The sequence below is a fragment of the Lathyrus oleraceus genome, chromosome 7, assembly GCF_024323335.1.
Source record: "Lathyrus oleraceus cultivar Zhongwan6 chromosome 7, CAAS_Psat_ZW6_1.0, whole genome shotgun sequence".
NCBI lineage: Eukaryota > Viridiplantae > Streptophyta > Magnoliopsida > Fabales > Fabaceae > Lathyrus > Lathyrus oleraceus.
The window spans coordinates 282,807,343-282,827,182 of NC_066585.1; the positions used below are offsets into that span (position 1 = coordinate 282,807,343).

The following is a 19,840-nucleotide window of genomic DNA, read 5'->3' on the forward strand; positions in this document are numbered from 1 at the left end:
ATAGCATTGGCAGAAGATGCCCTAGGATAGCAAATAGGTATTCCAGGATAAACAAAATAGACACCTTGATAGGGGTATTATACAATAGGTTGAGTGACCGGAGGAATCTGTACATGAGTAGGAGGACCCCTATACTCATGCTCAGTTTCCTCAGGTTCTTCAGCAGTCACATACACGGAGTCCTAATGAGTCTGGTCTTGAGGTACCTCGTGGTTATTAATATCCACCACCTGAGGAGAGAGATGGGGAGACATTCCTCAAGGATAAGCAACAGAGTTACCATTAACAGTAGGCACTAGCATGGGCTGGTAAGGAACAAAGGCACCACCATTTGCAGCCTCAGGATATAAATTCTGAGGAATCCCCCAGGGATAAGCAGCAACATGACCATTAGGCCCTAGAATAAAGCCTGATTGATTGGGAACAGATTGAGCAACAATCTCAGTTGGAGTCTCAACGACAACAGTCACAGTAGTAGAGGCTTTCTGAGTATGAATGTACTATAAAATAGTGTCCTTTTTATCTGAAACTGATTGATCCGTCATTGGATCTGTCCCAAGGTCTCCTTGTAAGTGACATTTTCTTGTTCCTTGTCAGCCATAATTTTTTGACGATTAGCTCTGGTGAGATATTTGTGATGGAAAGTCGTCGCCTTTTCTGGATGGTTAAAGGAAGATGGTATGAGCGTTTTGTATTTTTATTTTGGATAGAATGCATGAATTCATGAAGAATGAGTGAATGCAATAAGATTTTAAATTTAATTTTCCAAGGGACCCTTGAGATTTAGTCCATTGTTATGAGTAGTCATGAAGCATAAAAAGTAAAGATATAAGATAAGACCATCAATAAAGAATACTCATTTTATTCATTTTTGGGGAAATACATACAATTCATTACAAAGTAGAGATCTTCCCAAATGGTTACAAGAAGATCAACTTTAGATCTCTTAAATACCACCCTACAAACAGATACAAAATGAAAAATAATCCAAGGAATATGGTGTGGAAACACATTAATATAAGCTTCCTTTAACAAACCCGGGAGATCTTCCATAACATGATCAACAAATTTGGCCAGACGTGCATGCACTTCCTTTCAATATTATGCATCTTTGAGGAGGTTGTGCAATAAGGTATGGTTAGGCCCATGTAGGAGGTCTTCCAGAAACACTTCCTTCTGATTGAGGAGTACTTTGAGATGACAAATGTGCCTTTCCCAATGAGAGACCTCTTGACTAAGCTGATTAACAACTTCTTGACTCGGATGCACTTTGCTTTTTAACACTCTGATTTCTTCAAAACTCTTATCAGGATCACACATGGGTTGAGAGAGAGAAGCTTGCGTCTTTTCAGCACCCACATTTTCTTTCTTCAACTCTTTCTTGCAACCCTTCAGTTGGTCTTTAAGTTCTTCGCGTTGGGCCTTATAGCTCTCCTTCATCTCCTTGCAAGATTTTAGAGTTTGGTTCTAGACAATAACCATTTTTCTATCTTGATACTGAGTCTCGATGAGCTGTTTATTCTTAGTAGAGAGTCCAACATAGGTACCCTTAAGAGCATCGTCAATCTTCCTTCGCTTATTATGTTTAACCTGAGCAACTTCAACATCTTTGAGCATGCACTTTCTCTTCTAATTGAGGTCAACCTTCAAGTTTCCCTTCTCTTGCATGAGTTTACCAAGGTCAGATTGAAGATCATAATTCTCCTTTTCCAACAGCTTGATAGTCTCCTTGAGTTTGTTAACTTCAGAGACAAGAATAACATAAGGTACCAAAGGCTTGAGGCTCATAGAAGGTTCAAAATGGGAATGGAAACAAGAATTCCTTGACCCTTTCTGTGACCTATTGTGTGTAGGATTCTTTTGTTATACAATTCTTCTTTCCTAGTTTAGCCCTTCCTTGACGGAGAATCTCTCCCCAAGCTCTATTAATCTTCTTCAGCAACTCTGGATTATCAAACCTGATCGAAAAAATAGCAAGTGTACTATTTTTAACGATGTAGTAATAAGGAGTTGTATTCCAAAGTATCGATCTCAGGGATTGCGTAGGAAATACTTATTTTACTTCTGATTCTATTAGAACAAAAAGATAATGGTTTGGTTTTGGGAATTTATAACAATAAACACAAAAAGATAGTAGAAAAATTGATTAAGATAAACCATGCTAGGGTGAGTGGTTGATTTAACAAGTTATGAATTCAGTCAAGATTTCCTTAATACACATGAAACATTCAATTACCTAACCTCAGAATGTTCTTCCTTAAGTACTTAAAGAAGAAACTATTAAACTACCAATTCTTACTCAACTGTCCATTCAATTAATCATTGGTTTTAATAAAAAACAATATCAAGGTTTATGGTGATTTACAAAAGTTCCTAGTCCTAGGTGATGCAATTGTAAACCCAATTGTGTGAAAACCCTAACAATCACAATCCTGTTATTGATAGTGATAGATCTAATTGTATTTGTCCGATACAAAAGCATAAGCACATCACACAATTGAATTGAAATTTGTAACATAGTAATTGTTGGTGTAAGCCCTAGAGGCCAATACTTTTGGTACTTGTATCGAATTATTTATTAATTAATAAAAGACTTTTTCTTTATTATGTTTGATTAATAAAGTCCCTAGAATAGCTAGTCCGTTTAATGTATCAAGTATGACTTAATCATGAGATCACATTAAACATAAGGACACTATTCTTAAAGTATCCGTAGTCGAGCTTTATTGTGAAGTGGGATAACATTAAAGCATTAAGACTATTATGTTTGTAGACTGATGATCACATCTCATGGATCATGGATAAAGAGTTATCAAGTCTTAAACATAGGTATGAATATTAAGAGTAATATTTATACCGGATTGACCCGCTATGAGAATACTATATAGAAAGTTATGCAAAGTGTCATAAGTTATTTTCATGGTGATAATGGTGTATACCACTCTTCGACCTGAAACCACTATGGATCCTAGATGTAGAGTCGAGTGCTCTATTGCTGATCCAACATTGTCCGTAACTGGATAACCATAAAGACAATTGATGGGTACTCCACGAAGCATGCTGAGGGACATGAGCGACCTAGATGAAATTTGCCCATCCTGCGTAACAGGATAAATGTCTATGGGCCCAATATTGAACTAGACAAGGATGACACGGTCTATACCTTGTGTTCAATATAGACATAAGGGCAAAGGGGTAATTATACACATAATTATTATCACAGAAGGACTTGTCAGATCACATGACATTTTCATGACTTGGGTAGCAGTGATGTGTTGCTAGATACCGCTCACTGTTTATTATGTTAAATGCGTGATTTAATATAATTGCCAACGTCGCGAAAACCTACAGGGTCACACACAAAGGACAGATTGATGAGAGATAGAGTAACTAAGGAACATCGTAAGGTACGGTGTACTTAAGTAGAATACGAAATATGGTAAGGTACCAAATACTTAAGTGATTTTGGCATATTATGAGATATGGGCCAAAATACACTTAAGTGGGCTTTTTAGCTTGAAGCCTACACATGTGGTTCTATAAATAGAACCCTTGGGTAGAAGCATTGTCACTCAGACTAAAACTCAAGTGAAGACTTGGAATTTCGTTTCTCTCTCTCTCTCTCTCACTCAAAGCCTTCATTCGTATCAGCTAGCACTGAGATTGAAGGAACCCGTTCGTGTGGACTGAGTAGAGACGTTGTCATCGTTCAACGTTCGTGATCGCTTCGTGGATTTGTATCCAAGGTTTTGATCGTTACAAGAGATCTGCACCAAATGTTTGAATCGCCACAAGAGGTAACGATTCTATCACTGATCATGCCCATTCGTAAGGATCACTAAATGGAGAAATATTAAATTCCGCTGCGCCTTGAATGACAATTCTCCTTCAGTAATAAGGAAATCCATAGTTAGAATTCATAACATCAGATCAAATCAGGACCACCCCCTAGCATTGGGGGTTTAGCCTCTCATAATATTCAAAGAAATCATAGTGTGGAAATTAAACATTACAAAGGATTAAGAGATTTTGATCTTTAATGGTTGATGCCCTTGAATCTCGCCGTCTTCAAATCCTCCGTAGTAGCTATTTTCTCCGATGCAATGTTTCTTTTCGTACGTTAAAAAGTGTCTTTCTCTTTCTCTCCCAAGTCTTCTAATAGCTCCAGATGGATTTTCTCCCAGCAAAAAGTCCAAAATACCCTTAATGAGCAGCATAGATCCACACGACAAAAAGTAAAGTTTCTCAGTCGCGCCTATCAACACGGGCCGTGTGGATTCACACGGGTGCCCGTGTGTGCTCTTCAACATTTTTATTTTTAGAGAAAGCTATAGAGGCATCAACACGGGCCGTGTGGATTCACACGGGTGCCCGTGTTAACCCTCTGTTTTACCTCTCTGAGCTCTCTTTTCCTGACAAACAACACGGGCCGTGTTGATGCACACGGGGGCCCGTGTTGACCTGCTGTATCTTCTTATTTTTGCCTTTCTGAGCATCCAACAATCAGATATTAGTCCTTTGAACCTATGCAACAACCTGTAACACTAACACTACTAAATCGAAGCATAAAAGAGACTTTTTGACACAAACATGTAACAATATGTAATGCGATAATAAACTAACAAGACATGTTAAATGACTATAAAACAACTACAAACAACCACAAATCTTACCAAAGTGATGAAAATATGTCGGATCAAAGGTGGTAATTCAATGGAAATGGTGACCGATCACAACCCCAAACTTGTCTAATTGCTTGTCCTCAAGTGATGTATCGAGTCCAAACAAAGGTCACCCACGAATTCATTTTCCACAATGCAACCTTGTCCTTCACAACTTGTGTTCTTCCTTTCCAATCAAGTTTCCGGTTTTACCAACTCAGACCGTTCGCCATATTTTCACAATAGAAGCCTCGTTACCTGCAGGCTTTTTCACACACTCACAACATCTCTCATGGTTAGGGTGTTTACACTCACAGCACAGTATGCAATACCAAACTCTTAAATTTGAATACATTCTAATTTCACTGCAACAACAGATTCCACACACTTTATGAGGTCTTTTCGGTTGTAACAGGGCTTGGGTGCGGTAGGATAAACACAGAAATGGATAATAAATGGTTTTGAACTCGACATTCATGTTGTTTGATTTTCTCTTTTTCTTTTCGTGCTTAACTCATAGTTCTGGGGGTTGATTCACTTTTAACTCTTTTTACTCAATTCTCTGTGAGCATTTTACAGGTGTTAGAGTCTTCAGTCTTGGCAAGTGCATTTTTCTCTTTTTTTTCTTTCTTTTTGGACATACACATGTCTTTCTTTTTGTATTACTTTTAGATATCTTATTATGCACTTGCTCTTTCTTTCAAGATTACCACCCCAAACTTAGCTTTTTGCACATCATGTAATTCACAACAATCATGCCGGTTAATGGAAGAAATGAATGATTAGTGGTTAACATGGGGTTTATTACGAACAAAATGGCTAAGGCTCAACGGGGTTCACGAAGGGTAAACATATAAATAGGGATGGTTAGAAAGGCTCTGGGCTAAACGAACAACTTGCCTCAGTGTGTGTTGTCATGCTGTGAAGTGTCAAAAGAACATACGCAAAATCAGAGTGGTAGAGTCATACCTGGCTGAACTCTCATGCTGATATTTAGTGTTTGGCCTTTGTATTCTCACCATGTTGGTTAAACTTACAAGCTCTGAAGCCTCCTAGTGTCATGTGGTTTCTTTTCCGATTCGGTTCTACCATACCGCTCTCTTGGTCTAGCGTCACCAAATTGTGTCCGACTTTTACTTTCTCATGGTTGCATCAACTTCCGGGGTACCTTATCAGAACAAGTATGAGGGGTGTCTTTCATCCACTACAATCGATCCCGGATTCGTCCAACAATTTCTCATCACTCTGTACACACAGATAAACAACAAAAACAAAAATACTGCCACAACAGAAGCATAAACGAAAGTCAAAAACGATGAAGGAAAACATGAACAAAATGAAAACGAAATAAAACATGAAAGGAAAAAAAAACCCCACACCTGAACTAAACATTGGCCTCAATGTTTAAATCCAGATACAAAGGGGACTCACAGCGACTACTGTTGTTTTACTGCACTTGTGTGGTTTCCTTCCATTTTGAGGTGTTTGTGACTTTGCCCTTCTAATTCTCCTCCTCCCCCACAACAAAATTTTAGCACACACAAAGAAAAAGAAAACGAAATAAATTAGAAATCAAACGCGTGGGTTGCCTCCCACGAAGCGATTCGTTTAACGTCGCATGGCTCGACGATTCATTTCTCTTATCATGGGGGGTATTTCAGGTTCAAAACCTTGTTGCACCTCTTGTCTACAACTCGGACGTTGTCTCTTTTATCAGTGAGGACTCCTTTGTGCCACGATTCCTTTTTAACCTTCCTTTCGGTGTTAAGAATCTTTCCGTTTAGGGTGGCTACTGGCAGTGGTGAGACTTTGATAGTATTCAATGTCCTGATTAAGCCTACTTGATACTGAGATTCTGTATCTTCCTCCATCTCCTAGTCTTCAATAGCATTCAATGTTATTTCCTTGTTGTGAACTTTCAAGGTTAACGTGCACTCATCCATGTCGAGCTTGCATCGACTCGTCTTCATGAAAGGTCGACCCAGAATGATGGGTGCCTCATTGTCTTCAGGTATGTCTAGGATTACAAAATCGACTGGAAAAGTCAAGTCCTGAAATTCTAGTTATCAGACTTTGGATGTCACACTGGTTGTTATGACATCCAATTCTGCACAGACAGGGATTATGCAGAGCTTAACAGTAAGTGCAGTAAATAACACAAGTAATTGTTCACCCAGTTCAGTCCAACATGACCTACATCTGGGGGCTACCAAGCCAGGGAGGAAATCCACTATTAGTAGTATCAATTCAAAGCTAAACTCACCCGTTTACAACTTATCACTTAATCCCTACCCAATGCAATTTCAATCTTAATCTAAGATCAGAGTTCCTACTCACTCCCCCTCAATCACCTCAGTGATATTAAAAACACTTTGAAGTCACACTTCAAAAACAACTCTTGGTTATGCTTCACAGCTTAAACCAAGATACACAGCACTCACGCTTAAAAGCTTCGAGTGACACAACACTTACAACTCAATGAACACCCTATGCCAAAGCAATCATCTACTTGATAATGACTTGGCTTACAAGATACGTCTAATTCTAGACTCACAAAAATACAGCAGTGAAGTAAGATGGACACACTAAATCTTCACGCCTCAAAATCCCTGAAACTGAATGGAGGAATGCCTTCCTTTTTATATTGCAGCACCTGGGCTTTTGCACCTGTATTTTCCTGAATTTTAGGTCACATAAGTTCCCACAAATTCAATATTTAGGTTGCTAACAAATAGGCTATTTGTTAGGTTCATTGAATGTAGCTTGGTTGTTGATTTCCTGGATTTTCTCTAAGCTGTTGACTTCCTAAAGAATAGCCTGAGAAAGCTGTAACAGAAAACTGAACAACCTACAAGTTAGCATATGCTGTCAGGAATGAATGTCACGACATTCAGCTTGACATCAAGGTCCATATGCTGAGTCTGTTTTTCCAGAAAACAGACTGTACAAATCTGCTGACCTGTACATGATCAAAATGACCATACTACAGTACCAGCTTACATTAGTAAATGTCAAAGTGTCCAACTTAACATTTACACAGTTGGCCTTAAGTTAGTTCTGTTATTCTCTTGAATAACAAACTAAGTAAAATGCTGAAGTATAGCAGAACACCACTCTGCCCAATCTTCAGTAGCTGCTGTCAATGATGAATGTCACAACATCCAGTTTGACATTCAGTCAGTAGGCCTTATGCCAGGTCTGGTTCTTCCTTGATAACCAGACTGCAAGTGAATACTAAGTTCTCACAAAACTCCTGATGTTCTATTCCTTAGTATCTGTTGACAGGTATGAATGTCACAACGTCCAGTTTGACATTCAATAAATCCTGTGTTAGCTAGTCCTGCAGTAACTACAAAGTAGTCACATATGCATGTCATGACATCAGTCAAGACATTAGTGTTTTACCATATAATGCAGCCAATTAAACACCTACAAACTCCCCCTTTGGCAAATTTTTGGCTAAAACACTTTGATCCCCATAAAAGAGTTCATAGCAGCGGAAACACTCACCTAGCAGGAAATAATACTAGCTAAAAACACTCAGAGTGGCAGCACACTCACACACATGGAAGTTAAATAAAAACTTCACTTAGCAGCACACACATATTAGAAGTTGCACCTAAACTTCAATATCTGCTGCAGGGGGGGGAATCTTCAGATCTGTCATGAGAGTCTGTTGTAGAGACTTACTCTATTTGTCAGGGATGGATGGTTATTACTCCCCCTTTTTGTCACAAATGTTGCCAAAGCCAACAACATTGTCAGAGCACAATGACAGAGTCCCAGACTTGGTTTTACTTCACAGTTTCAACCAAGTTAACATCCACTTGATCTTGCTTCACAGCTTCGATCAAGTGATCACCCACTTTTGCTTAACAGTAGGTACCACCATATCAGATGCCATGATTTTGTTTCTGACATCCAGAACCACTCCTGCATGAACAGCATCCTTGAACTCCTGCAGGTACAGTGACCTTCTCTCTGTAGGGTGTCTCCTTACCTTCTTGTATCCACCCTTGTTGCAAGCAGCATAGCTATGATCTGTTGACCAATCATAGCCTAGTACAAATTGTTCAATAGGCAGAGGTATCAAACAATTTATCCCAAACATCAGTGGTTGCTATAAGGTCTCAGAGAGACATATTCCCAGTTTGCTCCTTAAGTTTTCAAACTGAGTAGCATCCAGAGCCTTTGTAAATATGTCAGCCAGTTGAAGATCCGTGGCTACATGTTCCAAAGTGATCACCTTGTCTTCCTCCAGATCTCTGATGAAGTGGTGCCTAATGTCAATATGTTTGGTCCTGCTGTGTTGGATGGGATTCTTGGAGATGTTGATGGCACTGAGATTATCACAGAACAATGTCATGACATTTTGAGTGACATTGTACTCAGTGAGCATTTGTTTCATCCACACCAATTGGGAGCAGCTGCTTCCAGCAGCTATGTATTCAGCCTCTGCAGTGGACAGAGAGACACAGTTCTGCTTCTTGCTGAACCATGATATGAGGTTTTCTCCTAAGAAGAAACATCCACCTGATGTGCTTTTTTTGTCATCAGCACTTCCAGCCCAATCAGCATCACAGTACCCAGTTAGGACAGGCTCAGACCCATGTGAGTACAGCATCCCATAGTCACATGTCCCATTGATGTACTTGAGAATCCTTTTGACTTGATTCAAGTGACTCACCTTGGGCTCTGCTTGGTATCTGGCACACACTCCAACTGCATAAGAGATATCAGGTCTACTAGCAGTTAGATACAGCAGACTACCTATCATGCTCCTGTACAGGCATTGATCCACACTAGGCCCTCCATCATCTTTGGTTAACTTCAGATGAGTAGGAGCTGGAGTCCTCTTGTGCCTGGCATGGTCCATACCAAACTTCTTAACTATGTTCTTGGCATACTTGCTTTGGGAGAGAAACATAGAGTCCTCCATTTGGTTTACTTGCATTCCAAGGAAATAGGTCAGTTCTCCCACTAGACTCATTTCAAACTCAGACTGCATCTGGTGAACAAATTTGTTAACCATTTGTTCTGACATTCCACCAAAGACTATATCATCAACATAGATTTGAGCTATCATGATTTTGCCTTCATCATCCTTCACAAACAAGGTTTTATCTATGCCCCCCTTTCTGTATCCATTTGAGGTCAGAAATTCGGTTAACCTGTCATACCAAGCTCTGGGTGCTTGCTTCAACCCATACAAAGCTTTCTTCAACTTGTATACATGCTCAGGTTGGTTAGGATCACAGAACCCTTTGGGTTGTTCCACATAGACTTCTTCATTCAGGTAGCCATTCAAGAATGCACTCTTCACATCCATTTGGAATAGCTTGAACTTTAGGATGCATGCTACCCCCAACAGCAATCTGATGGACTCAAGTCTAGCCACAGGAGCAAATGTCTCATCAAAGTCTACTCCTTCAACTTGAGTGTATCCTTGAGCTACTAGTCTTGCTTTATTTCTAGTAATTACTCCTTTCTCATCAGATTTGTTTTTGTAGATCCACTTGGTACCAATGATGTTGGACCCTTCAGGTCTTGGAACCAGCTCCCATACTTCATGCCTTGTGAACTGCTCGAGTTCCTCTTGCATGGCAATGATCCAGTATTCATCAGTCAGGGCTTCTTTCACGTTCTTTGGTTCAACCTTGGAAACAAAGCAGGAATTTGAGTTTATTCCTCTTGACCTGGTGGTTACACCACTGGTGGGATCCCCTATGATAAGATCCTTAGGGTGGTCTTTCTGAATTCTGATAGATGGCACTTTGGTGGTTGCCTCTACTTCACAGTCAGGAGGAGATTCCTGTACTCCTTCAGGCTTGACTGGACTGTCAATTTGACTGTCGAGGAATGTTTCAACATCCTCCATGACATCGGTTCCTTCCTCTTTATCATCCACAATGACATTTATGGACTCCATCAGGACATTGGTCCTGTAGTTGAACACTCTATAGGCTCTGCTGTTAGTGGAGTATCCCAGAAATACGCCTTCATCACTTTTGGGATCTAGCTTCCTTCTCTGTTCACGATCTGTGAGGATGTAGCATTTACTTCCAAAAATATGAAAGTACTTCACAGTGGGTTTTCTACCCTTCCATATTTCATACAGAGTGGAGGAGGTTCCTTTTCTCAAGGTGACTCTGTTGTGAACATAGCACGCGGTATTCATTGCTTCAGCCCAAAAGTGCATAGGGAGCTTCTTTGCATGAATCATTGCTCTGGCAGATTCTTGAATAGTTCTATTTTTTCTTTCAACTATTCCATTCTGCTGAGGAGTTATAGGTGAGGAGAACTCATGGCTTATTCCTTCAGACGAGCAGAACTCATCAAACTTGGAGTTCTTGAATTCAGTACCATGATCACTTCTAATCCGGACCACACAACTGTCCTTTTCCCTTTGAAGTCTTATGCACAGATCTTTGAAGACATCAAATGCATCTGACTTCTCTCTGATGAAGCTTATCCACGTGTATCTGGAATGGTCATCAACCACCACGTAGGCATACTTCTTCCCACCAAGACTTTCAACCTGCATAGGTCCCATTAGGTCCATGTGCAGCAGCTCCAGAACTCTGGAGGTTGTGGAATGTCCCAGCTTTGGGTGTGACATCTTGGTTTGCTTGCCCACTTGGCATTCTCCACAGACTCTTCCTTCATCAATCAGAAGCTTTGGCATTCCTCTGACTGCTTCCTTGGATATGATCTTCTTCATTCCCCGTAAGTGGAGATGTCCAAGTCTTCTATGCCACAGCTTTACCTCCTGTTCTTCCTTGGCTGAGGAACATGTTGTGGAAAAGTTAGAGAGATCAGGTTCCCACAGGTAGCAGTTGTCTTTGGACCTGGTTCCTCTCATAACTTCCTGATTGTCACCACTTGTCACGATGCACAGCTCCTTAGTGAACTGAACATGAAACCCTTGATCACACAGCTGACTTATGCTGATGAGGTTTGCAGTTAGTCCTCTTACTAACAGCACATTGTTCAGTTTTGGCACTCCAGAACAGTCCAGTGTGCCCACACCTCTTATTTTTCCTTTGGCCCCATCACCAAAAGTCACATAGCTGGTGGTGTGAGGTTGAATGTCTACCAGTAGATTTTCCATACCAGTCATATGTCTTGAACATCCACTGTCAAAGTACCAGTCTTCTCTGGAAGAGGCCCTTAGGGCAGTGTGAGCTATCCTAGCATACCATTGTTGCTTCTTAATGGGAACACATCGCTTATGTGTGTTATGCTTAGGTCTGACATGTGAGGCTCTGTTAGGGAAGCCATGAATCCAGTAGCAGAAGGCTTTTATATGTCCAAGCCTGCCACAGTGGTGACACCTCCAATTCAGGTATATTCTCTTCTGATGATCATTCATCCTAGCTCCTCGATGTTGAGACATTGGCTTTGACATCGGCTTGAACTTCTGAACTCTAGCCTTTGGGCGTTTGTGTTCAGCTCTTTTTACAAATCCTAGCCCAAATTTGGTTCCAGACTGCTGACCCACCTTTAGAATTTCTTCCAAGGTGTCAGTTCCCTTATTCATCATTCTGATGGATTTGGTCATCTGGTTCAGCTTGGAGGTCAGCAGGGCTATCTCATCTTTTAGCCCCTCTATGGCAGACAGTTGTTTCTGTCTCTCATCTTCCAGTTCCTTGATGAGTTTCTTCTGTTTTTCTCCTTGTGCACGCACTTCTGCATTGGTGGTACACAGCTTCTTATATGCTGCAGCAAGTTCATCCATTGTCAGCTCATCTGCACTTGTGTCATCTTCAGAGACACACACACTGGTTAGTGCCGTGACATGTTTGGCAGATTCTCCTTCAGACTCACTTTCAGAATCTCCTTCAGACCATGTGATAGCTAGCCCCTTACTTTGCAATTTGAGGTAAGTAGGGCATTCAGCTCTGACGTGTCCATACCCTTCACAGCCATGACACTGGATTCCCTTCCCATGGTTGAACTTCTCCTCAGAAGTTGATCTTTTCTTAATGTCAGACGGGATGTTCTTGACATTAGGTCTGCCTCTTTGATCAATCTTCTTCATGAACTTGTTGAATTGCCTCCCAAGCATGGCTAGGGCTTCTGATATACTTTCATCACCTCCTGTATATCCTTCTTCTGACTTCTCTTCAGCATTTGTTATAAAGGCTATGCTTTTCTTCTTCTCAGCATACTCATCTAAGCCCATTTCAAAGGTTTGGAGAGAACCAATGAGCTCATCTACCTTCATATTGCTGATGTCCTGAGCCTCCTCTATGGCAGTGACCTTCATAGCAAACCTCTTAGGTAAGGACCTGAGAATCTTTCTTACAAGTTTCTCTTCAGTCATTTTCTCACCTAGTCCACCAGAGGTGTTTGCAATTTCAAGAATATTCATGTGAAAGTCATGAATAGTCTCTTCCTCCTTCATCTTCAGATTTTCAAACTTGGTTGTCAGCATCTGAAGTTTGGACATCTTCACCTTGGAAGTACCTTCATGAGTTACCTTGAGGGTATCCCAAACTTCCTTAGCTAGCTCACAGTGGTGAACTAGTCTGAAGATGTTCTTGCTGATTCCATTGAACAAAGCATTCAAGGCCTTGGAATTTCCAAGAGCTAGTGCCTCTTGCTCCTTGTCCCACTCTTCTTCAGGAATCTGCACACTGACTCCATCTTCACCTGTCCTCATTGGATGTTCCCATCCTTTGTTGACAGCTCTCCAGACTTTGCTGTCTAGAGACCTTAAGAAGGCTATCATACGAGGCTTCCAGTCATCATAATTAGAGCCATCCAACATGGGTGGTCTATTTGAGTGTCCTAAATCCTTGTCCATGGTACTAGAAAGTAACTTCCCTAGATCTCACCCAGAACTTCACAGGCAGGGTGCCTGCTCTGATGCCAATTGAAATTCTAGTTATCAGACTTTGGATGTCACACTGGTTGTTATGACATCCAATTCTGCACAGACATGGATTATGCAGAGCTTAACAGTAAGTGCAGTAAATAACACAAGTAATTGTTCACCCAGTTCAGTCCAACATGACCTACATCTGGGGGCTACCAAGCCAGGGAGGAAATCCACTATTAGTAGTATCAATTCAAAGCTAAACTCACCCGTTTACAACTTATCACTTAATCCCTACCCAATGCAATTTCAATCTTAATCTAAGATCAGAGTTCCTACTCACTCCCCCTCAATCACCTCAGTGATATTAAAAACACTTTGAAGTCACACTTCAAAAACAACTCTTGGTTATGCTTCACAGCTTAAACCAAGATACACAGCACTCACGCTTAAAAGCTTCGAGTGACACAACACTTACAACTCAATGAACACCCTATGCCAAAGCAATCATCTACTTGATAATGACTTGGCTTACAAGATACGTCTAATTCTAGACTCACAAAAATACAGCAGTGAAGTAAGATGGACACACTAAATCTTCACGCCTCAAAATCCCTGAAACTGAATGGAGGAATGCCTTCCTTTTTATATTGCAGCACCTGGGCTTTTGCACCTGTATTTTCCTGAATTTTAGGTCACATAAGTTCCCACAAATTCAATATTTAGGTTGCTAACAAATAGGCTATTTGTTAGGTTCATTGAATGTAGCTTGGTTGTTGATTTCCTGGGTTTTCTCTAAGCTGTTGACTTCCTAAAGAATAGCCTGAGAAAGCTGTAACAGAAAACTGAACAACCTACAAGTTAGCATATGCTGTCAGGAATGAATGTCACGACATTCAGCTTGACATCAAGGTCCATATGCTGAGTCTGTTTTTCCAGAAAACAGACTGTACAAATCTGCTGACCTGTACATGATCAAAATGACCATACTACAGTACCAGCTTACATTAGTAAATGTCAAAGTGTCCAACTTAACATTTACACAGTTGGCCTTAAGTTAGTTCTGTTATTCTCTTGAATAACAAACTAAGTAAAATGCTGAAGTATAGCAGAACACCACTCTGCCCAATCTTCAGTAGCTGCTGTCAATGATGAATGTCACAACATCCAGTTTGACATTCAGTCAGTAGGCCTTATGCCAGGTCTGGTTCTTCCTTGATAACCAGACTGCAAGTGAATACTAAGTTCTCACAGAACTCCTGATGTTCTATTCCTTAGTATCTGTTGATAGGTATGAATGTCACAACGTCCAGTTTGACATTCAATAAATCCTGTGTTAGCTAGTCCTGCAGTAACTACAAAGTAGTCACATATGCATGTCATGACATCAGTCAAGACATTAGTGTTTTACCATATAATGCAGCCAATTAAACACCTACAAGTCCGCTATTGTTACCAACACATCTTCAGCTATACCATATGCATATTTTCTTGAGTGATCCGCAAACTTCAGATTGGTCTTTATATCACTGATATTTTTAATACGCAGCCTGTGATAGATCGATAATGGCATCAGATTCACACTAGCTCCAGAATCTATTAGTACCTTTTTGAAGGTTCTTTCTTTGATTGTGCATGGTACTGTGACGGTTCTTGGATCCTTTTGTTTGTTAGGAATGTTCTGCTTCAGGGAGGTTGCATTATATTGTTCCTTACCGGATACATGTTCTTCAGTGGTTAGTTTCTTTTCAGCCATTACCTCTTCCACGAATTTCTTGTACATGGGCATCCTTTCAAGTGCTTCAAACAAGGCCATATGACTCTCAATCCTTTTAAACATTGTCATGAATTTCTCTAAGTCTGACTCACTAGGTTCCTTCTTTGTCATTCTCTGAGGGTAGGGCAACTTAATCACCGGTTTAGTTCCTTTTGTAGTTTCTTCTTTAGTCGGCTCGCTCAGTGATATAATTTTTTTCTTTTTAGCAACCTTTTTCTCTATCGTCGTGACAGTATTAACATTCTCCTGACCTCTTGGATTTTGAACTGTTTCACTTGGTAGGGAACCTGGTGTTCGAGAACTTGCCAGTTGCTGTGCTATCTGCCCCAGCTGAACTTCAAGATTCTTTAGGGAGGCGGTGGTGTTTTTCTGATTGTTTCTAGTCTCTTCTTCAAATTGCATATTTTGAGCTGCCAGGTTTTCAATGGCAATCTCCCAGTCTGCCTTTTTAGGTGCATGTTATTGTTGTTGTTGCTGATATTGAGTCTGATATTGCCCTGTACCCTGTTGCGGAACGTTCCCTCTCTGATCTTTCCAGGAGAAGTTTGGATGATTCTTCCAACCTGGGCTGTAAGTGTTAGAGTAGGGATTATTCTGCTTTAAAAACTTGATATCTTCTATCTACTGTGGTGTTGCAAAGCAATGAACAGTATTGTATGGTCTATTACAAATGTCACACACATCGTTTAGTGCCTGTTGCATTTGAGCCACTTTCTGAGCACCTATGTTTAGTGCCTTCAACCTTTTTTCCACCTCTGCAGCAACGACTTCTTCAATTTTTACCTGTTTGTTTGTTTCAAGCTTCAAAACAATTACTGCAGATTTTCTTGACACCCTATCATACAACTCTAGATGCTCATTTGGGGCAATTGCTTCAATTATCTTCTTCATACCGGTGGTTGTTGCAAAGTTAGCTGAGCCACCAGCTGCTGAGTCAAGGATTTGTCTCGTTTGAATTCGAAGACCATTAACAATCATTTGCATCTGCTCAGTTTCATCCATGTTATGAGTAGGACAAGCCACTAGAATTCTCTTGGATCTTTTATAGGCATCTCCTAGTGACTCACCCTCCTTTTGCTTGAAATTTAGGATCTCGTATCTTTTTCTCAATGACACTGATGCAGGAAAATATTCATGCAAGAATGTTGTTTCCATCTCCTCCCATGTAGTGATACTACCAGCAGGTAAGGAACAGAACCATTCTTCGGCTTCATCTGCTAAAGTGAATGGGAACATACGAAGCCTTATTGCTTCTTCGTTATGTCCAGGCCTTTTCAGTGTTGTGCTCATAGTTAAAAACCTTTGGAGATGCTTGTTGGCATCTTCATTCACTCTTCCAGAAAAGGACCGCCTTTCGAGTTGATTAATTATGGTGGGATGCAACTGAAATTGTTCTACATTAACCGGTTGGTTTACAATTGTCATACGACCACCCGGAGTGTTGGTTCCGCCATAGTCACCGAGAAGTCTCTCTGGTGGTGGTTGATTTGCAGCCATGACCTCAGGAATTGTTTCTACGTCTGAATCTGAATTTTCTGAGTGCACTGAAACAACTTCCTCCTCTGCTTTCTCTGCTAATTCCAGTTTTTCTCGCTTAGCTTGTCTAAGTTTAGCGCGAAGAGTTCTTTCTGGATTTGCGTCAAAAGAAAAATCTTTTGAGGCGTTACCTCGCATAAACAAGTTAGACAAATATTAGATTTGAATAACAAGATTGTCACAGATAAAATTTTGGTTGACGAGCAACAAAATTTCAATAGAATAAAAATTAAAGTAGGTATTTTGGCAATCCCCGGCAACGGCGCCAAAAACTTGATCAGAAAAATAGCAAGTGTACTATTTTTACCGATGTAGTAATAAGGAGTTTTATTCCAAAGTATTGATCTCAGGGAATGCGTAGGAAATACTTATTTTACTTCTGATTCTATTAGAACAAAAAGATAATGGTTTGGTTTTGGGAATTTATAACAGTAAACACAAAAAGATAGTAGAAATAATTGACTAAGATAAAACATGCTAGGGTGCGTGGTTGATTTAACCAGTTATGAATTCAATCAAGATTTCCTTAATACACATGAAACATTCAATTACCTAACCTCAGAATGTTCTTCCTTAAGTCCTTAAAGAAGAAACTATTAAACTACCAATTCTTACTCAATTGTCCATTCAATTAATCATTGGTTTTAATCATAAACAATATCAAGGTTTATGGTGATTTACAAAAGTTCCTTGTCCTAGGTGATGCAATTGTAAACCCAATTGTGTGAAAACCCTAACAATCATAATCCTATTATTGATAGTCATAGATCTAATTGTATTTGTCCGATACAAAAGCATAAGCACATCACACAATTGAATTGAAATTCGTAACATAGTAATAAGGAAATCCATAATTAGAATTCATAACATCAGATCAAATCAGGACCACCCCCCTAGCATTGGGGGTTTAGCCTATCATAGTATTCAAAGAAATCATAGTGTGGAAATTAATCATTACAAAGGATTAAGAGATTTTGATCTTCAATGGTTGATGCCCTTGAATCTCGCCGTCTTCAAATCCTCCGTAGTAGCTATTTTCTCTGGTGCAATGTTTCTTTTTGTACGTCAAAAAGTGTCTTTCTATTTCTCTCCCAAGTCTTCTAATAGCTTCAGATGGATTTTCTCCCAGCGTAAAGTCCAAAATACCCTTAATGAGCAGCATAGATCCACACGACAAAAAGTAAAGTTTCTCAGCCGCGCTCATCAACACGGGCCGTGTGGATTCACACGGGTGCCCGTATGTGCTCTTCAACATTTTTATTTTCAGAGCAAGCTACAAAGGCATCAGCACGGGCCGTGTGGATTCACACGGGTGCCCGTGTTAACCCTCTGTTTTACCTCTCTGAGCTCTCTTTTCCTGACAAACAACACGGGCCGTGTTGATGCACACGGGGGCCCATGTTGACCTGCTGTATCTTCATATTTTTGCCTTTCTGAGCATCCAACAATCAGCTATTAGTCCTTTTGAACCTATGTAACAACCTGTAACACTAACACTACCAAATTGAACCATAAAAGAGAGTTTTTGACACAAACATGTAACAATATGTAATGCGATAATAAACTAACAAGACATGTTAAATGACTATAAAACAACTAAAAACAACCACAAATCTTACCAAAGTGATGAAAATATGTCGGATCAAAGGTGGGAATTCAATGGAAATGGTGACCGATCAAAACTCTTCATATAAGACAAACTCTTCCAATTGCTCGACGTTTGGTTTGTCAAGCATCGGGTAACCCAATTGACGTAATGCCAGACTTGGATTGTATTTAATTCCCCATTTTGTACCTATGATGGGTATATTAGGAAGGATACCATAGTTGAGGATGATCTTGATATCATCATAGTTTCGAGAGTATCACAAGATATCATCAGAAGTTAAGGATATGATCCTTTGGGAACATTTGAGATTGACCTTATTCTCAACAAAATGACCCTTGTTTGGAAAGTGAGATATAAAACATATGTACAGTAGAGGAGCACATAACACAATAGTTCCTTTCTTCTTTTGATTCCTCAATTGAATAGAATAATAGGTATCAGCCAACAGAGTAGGAACATGATTCCCAGACATGAAAATACGAATAGAAGTTAATTCCACAATGTCTTTAATATTAGGAAACAATAATATCCCATATATAAGCAGATCAAGAATAACATTGAAGGAATTCCAACTTCCAGCATCAACAAAAGTGATGGCTTTGTCTATCATAAACTTCAGGGTAAAACAATGAGTACCACCCTTGGGTTTGAGGTTAATCTCCACCTTCTTCTTCTCCAAGTGGATTGCTTCAACTATATGGTGAAATTTGGGAAGATCATTTATGTTGATGAAGGTAACTTGATCCTTAATCTCAACCCCCGTGATATAAGAATACTCCTCTAGAGTTGGAGCCAACTGATAGTCTTGGAAAGTGAAACATCTCATTGGAGAAACATATAACTGTACGAGAGTGTGGGTGGACATGATGTTGACTTCAGTGTTGAGTATTCCTAGGATATCATCATAGCTCTTCTTAATGTCATCCTTGTTGTCAAGAATCAGTCGGGTCCCCAATCCTCTCAAAGCCTTCAATTGTGGTTCCACAAACTTGTAACCGCAAATGCTTCTTTTTCCAGTACTCATTTTCTTCTTGAATACTCAACAAAGACTAAGCTCTTGGATTCCCTGGAAATGCACATGCAAAAATTAATTTTGATATGATGTAATGATATGCAACATCATAGATTTAAAGGTTCATCCCATTATGGATAATCTACATATAGTTCTCGATGCAGGTTCAAATGTCCGATGATGATCAAGGTATGTAGGGTCTTGGTTACCTGCAAAAACCCAAAATCCCCTTACAGGTAGGTTCCAGTATTCAAATGTGATCCCTAAAAGGTCTCATAGAGTCATGGATCAAAATTAAAATACCTTGTCGTAGCAAATGCTTGCAGGACAATGGTACTTCCAAGTGAATCTAGTATGGGTGTGGGTCCCATACCAACCTAACGTGCGAAACGCATGCCAACACGACTATCTATAGTTCTATCAT

The 19,840-nt window shown here is 40.0% G+C and overlaps 1 protein-coding gene across 1 annotated transcript; it reads right to left on the bottom strand.

The window, feature by feature from the left end:
- Positions 1-18,660: 18,660 nt before the first annotated feature.
- LOC127103455 (uncharacterized) lies at positions 18,661-19,428 on the bottom strand. Its single transcript, XM_051040711.1, has one exon. The coding sequence runs from the start codon at positions 19,426-19,428 to the stop codon at positions 18,661-18,663; it is 768 nt and encodes a 255-aa protein (XP_050896668.1).
- Positions 19,429-19,840: the final 412 nt, after the last annotated feature.